Source organism: Opisthorchis viverrini (genome assembly GCF_000715545.1).
Source record: "Opisthorchis viverrini unplaced genomic scaffold opera_v5_9, whole genome shotgun sequence".
In the NCBI taxonomy this organism is placed as follows: Eukaryota; Metazoa; Platyhelminthes; class Trematoda; order Opisthorchiida; family Opisthorchiidae; genus Opisthorchis; species Opisthorchis viverrini.
Window position 1 is genome coordinate 1,236,880 of NW_008751665.1, and position 6,383 is coordinate 1,243,262.

The 6,383-nt window shown below is 45.1% G+C and overlaps 1 protein-coding gene across 1 annotated transcript in view; it reads left to right on the plus strand.

Annotated features, from left to right (window-relative positions):
• Positions 1-2,583: 2,583 nt before the first annotated feature.
• T265_12656 (hypothetical protein) overlaps positions 2,584-6,383 on the plus strand; it is a gene marked incomplete at both ends in the record, with an annotated part of 6,427 nt that continues 2,627 nt past the window's right edge. Inside the window, 4 exons of the mRNA XM_009164838.1 lie at positions 2,584-2,717; positions 2,756-2,959; positions 3,003-3,148; positions 4,215-4,355. Coding sequence (XP_009163102.1) covers positions 2,588-2,717; positions 2,756-2,959; positions 3,003-3,148; positions 4,215-4,355 — 621 coding nt within the window. The remainder of the gene's footprint in view (positions 2,718-2,755; positions 2,960-3,002; positions 3,149-4,214; positions 4,356-6,383) is intronic.

Below are 6,383 nucleotides of genomic sequence, written 5' to 3' on the forward strand. Positions count from 1 at the left end.
TGAAACAATTAATGAAACTTGATAAAGTATAAAACAAGTGTGGAGAATCGTAGTTTTTGACAGATGAACGTTATCCTTAGCTTTGGAAAAGCAGGTGACCGAGAATTTCACATAGTAACAGTTCTGAATGAATTGAGGACGAGGGCAGTTATGCAAATCATCGGGGGACTGCGATTGCATATGGATGACTAGAGAATCACAGGTGCATCGATCAACTGAGTGATTGTGGGAATTTGTGAAAGAGATGAGTTCAGTGGACCATTTACCATGGTAGTAGAAACGAAATGGAGAGAGGGAGGCTACATTCGGGGGAAGTAGTGTGTGTGCAGGTTATCGGTCAATGAGGGGGACTCAACGAAGCGCACAACCTTATTTTGCTTACTGTATACGGGTAAAAGAAGGGAGCACCACCCAAAGGTAACACGAGTACCCCGTGCTGGAGCGAATCTGGGAGATGTATGAAAAATACTATTAGATGAAGAGGTTTTATACGGAAGCGAAAAAGAAGCCGAGTTTTCAGGAAGTTCCGGTCCATTTTACTGTTCGAAAAATCTCACAGTTGGGTGAGGGGGAAAGCACCGTCAAGGTATATCAGAATCGAGTGATTCCTTGGGAAGCCCAACTCAGTCAGGGTTCGGTCCCATCTTGGGGGGGGGCAGATTAGGACTCCAGTGGAGTCGTGGATAGGCTCAAATGAGGGAGGACAGAAATTTCGCCCAACTGCGTTCGCAAGATTCCGAAGGTACTGACTTCCGCGTGGTGTGCTGGACGTTTAGTCGGCCTTTAGACCGAACAGCTTATTCTCAGCGTTGTCCGTGATTCAGGTACAGAAACTCCAAGCCACAAGGTGGTATGAACGGGATGAGGGAACGAACAAGAACGTCATAGTTTATACATCCCTCTAACAGCACAAGGGTATCCATGATTAGACCATGCTGCTGGGCTTTCCGATTTATAAAAATTGGGTGTTTATTGTAAGTAAGTGAGTACCGCCCGGTTTTGTCTGAGGATCAAACTCTTTGGTTACGTAATCAGTCGTTCCTTTACAACTTTTACTACCTTTGCAGAAGGTCGAAATTGGCCAGTTGTGTGTCTCAGTAGTCGAGCGATTTACAAGACACTGGGCGAGCATGAATCGTGACTGATATGATCTACGTTTACAAAGTGATACCCTTTTGTCATATGGTAAGAATGTTTTCTAACTAACGTTTGAATACCATTTTAATTTTTTAGGGCTATGTGAGCTCGATTGATAGCTCAATGGTTAAGGTGTGAACTTACTGACCAGAAGATCCGTGGTTCGAACCGAACCTAGCAGCTCGACTGCTGCTGTTCAGGCATGGGCAACCTGGCAGTATCTGAGCCCTCGTTCTTCCTTCGGATTGCATAGGTGCTAGGCACCGGAGGGGTGTTACAACTGAACGATTTTTTTCTACAATGAGACCTATTGGCGTAGTCCATTAATAATGGCACTCCTAAGGTTCTCAGAAAAAGTTGTACGATTGTTGGCGATACCAAGTGTCGAACAGTTGTCGTGTGCCATCTCAACCAGCGATTGAGTGGCGCCAAAATCATGTGAGGGGCAATAGAAGTCACGTGGGAACAGATACTAAAAGTGAACAGAATAGCATATCGGCTCAGAGGAATGGGTGGTCGTTCAGCTGTTGCATCCTTTCGGTGCCTAGCTGCCATGCCACCCAAAGGAAGCACGAGGCTGGTATATTGCCAGGTTGCCCAAGCCTAGACAGGGGAAGTCGACAGGTAGAGGTCGGATTCGAACCACGAACCTTCCGGTCAGTAAATTCGCGCTCTAACCACTTGGGCCATCTCGCCCCTTAGGATAGGATATGTAATGAGTCAGCATTGTAGTCGGAAATTCGGTGAGGACGAGGTGCGATTTGGGATCAGTATCCTGCTTCATGGCTGGTTGCGTCCGTGTGCGATGAGAAATTCATTGTCAGAGCTGCGTGAATATGATGAGCTCGGAATGGCGGATTCAGTTGGCATTCAGTAGATGGGTTTCAGTGGTGACTGTACTGTGCACGGCAGAAGTGTTTGTTAATTACAGGGAGGGTAATTTGCAGCCAAAAATTTTGAAAATCAGCTGAACAACTGTTGGGTCAATGTAGTGAGATAACTAGGAGTCGTCAGAACTCCTACCTGGAAATGGAAACAGTGGTGTAACAATTCTCTAGGAAATTGGGGTTGCGTGAGACCACCGTTGTCGGAAATTTGTTTTCCAGTGAGGAGAAGAATAGACGCGGCAGATGCTGAGAGCTTATGGATTTTGCCGAGCAGGACAGCAGTTCGCTTAGCTGTATATATTCACATTTGTTTGATGGATGAAATGCTGCCATCTCAATTCAGTGGCTTTAAGTGATGGCCCACTCAAGGCTTTTACGAGTTGGGCGGTGATGACGGTAGTCTGAGCCACTTACTACCTATATGAGATAATTCCGTTATTCATGCTGTAACAACTTGATGACTGGGACGTTTTTTCACCGGAAGAAAACGTCTCTCATTTTTTATACTTCCAGATCGTTGCCTCCAATCTATCTTGTGAATCGCCTCTTGATTACTAAGGGAAATGCCTCCTGGAACTACCCGATTTATCTATGCCGATGAACAACAACTTGGAATCGCCGTGGGTGAGGCTATTAGCGGTCTGCTGGAAAAATCATCGGGCCTAAATAAAACATTTTCCATCGGATTATCAGGTATATACACACTCTTACCACGAACGTGACTTTTGTAGGTGGCAGCATGGCTAAACTTATTTCACCGAGCTTGCGAAAGCTATCCAACTTCCAGTGGTCTTCAGTTCATTTCTTCTACTGTGATGAGCGTCTCGTCCCTGTGACGGATCCGGAATCCACTCATGGCCTATATGAGAAAGAATTGTTCTCGCACATTGATATACCTAGAGAAAACATTCACTCCGTGGACACCTCACTTTCTGGTACGACTGCAGTGGCCCCTCTGATTAACCATTCTTCCCCTAGCACCCGAAGCTGCAGTCGATTATCAGAAGGCAATGCTTAATCATTTTGGCGTTCAGCACGGTTTTCCGTGTTTTGACCTGCTCCTGCTTGGAATCGGTCCCGATGGACACACCTGTTCGCTCTTTCCGAACCACACACTCCTACGTGTAGGTTGGTGGAATGTTCTTAGGCAGACAATGTTTTCTGAATGTTTTTGTTTCCGATTTGGAATGGGTTTCAAGCCTGAGGTCCGGTAAAATGCATTCAACACAATGTTGGGCCTCGCGTCCAGCTACATGATCTCCTAAAACAGACCACCTGGGGGACTAGGGATATCTAGCCTCTCCTGAGGTTGCTTTTCTTGGGGTGAGGGGTATGACAAGCCGCTGAGGGAGGATGGCCTCCTTTCAGAAGAGTTTCCTGGGTGTGTCGTTACTTACGATATTTTGTTTGTGTTAACCCGTGCCTGATGAAGCAAAAACCACGACTGTTGTCTGTGTGGTTCCTAGCAGCTTGTGGTAATTTTGGTACACAGTGTGAACACTTATGCCGGACACGTTTGACTCACTTAACAGAGAGTCTTCAGAAACAAGATCAAGAACTCGACTGTTATCACACCTGGGTTAAGAACTGCACCCTAGGCATGTTTGGTTCACCAGGCGAAGCGTAGTCCTGCGGCTTTGAATAAGTAAAAACACAAGGTTTTCGCGTTCTCCTTAAAAAGCTTGTTACCACAGGCCTGATAAGAATATATTTGATTTCTCAGTATGAATTATATTTCATAAGCCCTCCAGAATATCCTGTTTAGCCTGGTCTTCGGAAGCACCTCTTGATGAAAAAGGGTAGCGAGTCTTGCATTCGGGATACACCTAGTTGATATTTACGGGAGACACGAGTGAATCGTAGCTGAATCTAACGGGTTAGAAAGATTTAGCGAAATCCATCGGCAGTTCATTATTGCGTCACCATCATGGTTTGTGCGTTGTTTTGTGGCTGATCACACAATGGTTGGCACACCGAATGGTCGTTTGGTCCCGGGATCCCTGATTTCCCTCAGATACATCAAAGAAGCCAAATCGACTTCTTTCGATAGGACGATTTACTCGTAGGATTAATAACTAGTCCAATATGACGAAATCGTCTCTCCCTACAACTTAAATGACACTATAGTCTTGTATCGGAGTTCTGCAATGGCTCCACTGACTTCTTGATCTGTCGTTTTTGCCATCCTAGTGTGAGGAGGCTGCGGTCGCTCCAATCACGGACAGCCCAAAGCCACCACCGCAACGTGTAACCCTGACCTTACCCGTGCTGAACAAAGCTCGGCACGTGATGTTCGTTGTTTCCGGATCGGGGAAAGCAGAAGTCGTTTCAGTAAGTCCGAGACCCCTGTCCTTTGGGGGGATAGTTTGTTCCTTATAACATTGTATTCGCACCACTCACTAACTGTTGCCTCGACGAGTTTGTTAACATCATCATAAGCAAACATTAAAAATTTATCCTCCAGGCTTAATTTTGGAAAACTTATGAACACATCAGTCGTGAAAACCGCAAATATGTTCTCGGACCACTCCGGAACCTAGACTGTCCATCTTATATTTTGCCTGTCTTCTTGGTGGAGAGCTTATTGGAGTCGCGTTTTTTTGTACCCCGAAGATGCGGCACTAATTCACTTTGTCAACAGGACTTTGGTTTAGCGTACTGGTTGATAAACCCGGGCATGCACTCACATACTCTTTAGAGAATGTACAGGGTGTCTCATTATAAACGGGATAAATAACACCCATGTTAAAACTTCACCACTAACTTAAACGTTTATTATTTTTTTATTTAAAAATACAGCCGTTATGGAGGTATATTATTAATAAACTGGTAATACAAAAGATGTTGAAACAAACCGCCCCTTTCTTCTATAACCAGTTGGAGGCGGTATGAGATGTGAGACACAGCATGTTTAATTTCCTCAAGCGTCACTAGTGCACACTCCTCTTCAATTCTTGCTCTTAACTCCACCAAATTCTTCGGTTTATTTTCATAATACAAGCGAGCCTTGATCATTCTCCAAAACCAATAAAGCAGAGGTGTGAGATCGGGTGACCTTGCGAGCCAAAAAAATGGAAATCCACGAGCAATGACTCTCTCATCAGAAAATTGCTCTCGGAGGTAAGTTCTCACTTGGAGGTAAAGAGGTGGAACGCCATCTTGTTGAAAGACGGTCGATGATTTCTTGTGCTGCTTGAGTTGCGGAATAAAATGCGTCTGCAACATATGGAGGTAACTGTCGCCAGGTACTCTAGCATCATAGAAAAAGTGACAAGAACGTGACACGTTGCTCCTTGTCTTCCGTGATGTTTTATAATAAAGTGAAAGGATACGGGTAGAGATGAAGGTGGCGTCTCATAATACGATGCACGCTGGCGCGGGGAATGCCGGTCAACTGAGACACCTGAGTTGTTGACGAAGATGCCATGATGCTCTGGGACTGAAGTTGCTCGACGGCATGCTGTACAATGGGCGCTCTTTCATCACTCAGAGATTTTCTCCCTTTGCCAGGAGAATCCAATACAGATCCAGTGGACTCAAATTTCGCAATCAAGCGTGTAATGGTCGACACGGTGAAAGGATCTTTGATGAGACCATGTTTGGTTTTGTAACCACGACGTGCAGTGGTGGCGCTTTCACCAAGGAAATAATAGTTTCACAATTTCAATGCGCGTACTGACATCCATCGTAGAAAGAAAAAATGCCAACACTCGCCCACAAAACCTCCTTTATGTGGCTACTAACAATGAAAGATTTCGTCATCCTTTCTCTGGTTGCCTACGTTTATTCACCCAATCAAATTTCGCGTCTATTATGAGACACCCGGTAAACACCTACTCATCATATAACCATATATATACCCATATACCCATATATAACTGTAGATCCAATATTCGTGGTAGTGTCGGACTCCTGTGCCCCGGGGTTTTGAGACAGTTTGATGTACACTGGTGGTGCCTGGCTTGTCAACAGAACTCAACCCTGTAGAATTAGATCTGACAGTGGAAATTCAACTCCTCTTCAACCGCTTTCGAGATACTAACGTAGTAGGAAAGACGCGAGCTGCTGCTCATGTAAGCTGTTCCCAACTCTGTTACTCTTGTCTATTTTTGGAAAACCTGGCAGCTCGTGCTTCCCTTGAACTTCATCCGCAGCCGAATAGTATGACATTAGAGTGTGCTCTGGACACAAAGGTCCACCGAACCTCAATTTCTGTGGAGGGTCGAATTGATTTCTAAGGTGATACAGCATTTTGGGTGAACCTCACATGGATATATTGACTCGTGCAACTCCATTGCCTAGATCGATGCACTTGTCATACTCACCCAGTTTGAAATATAAACAGCGAGATGTTGGAAG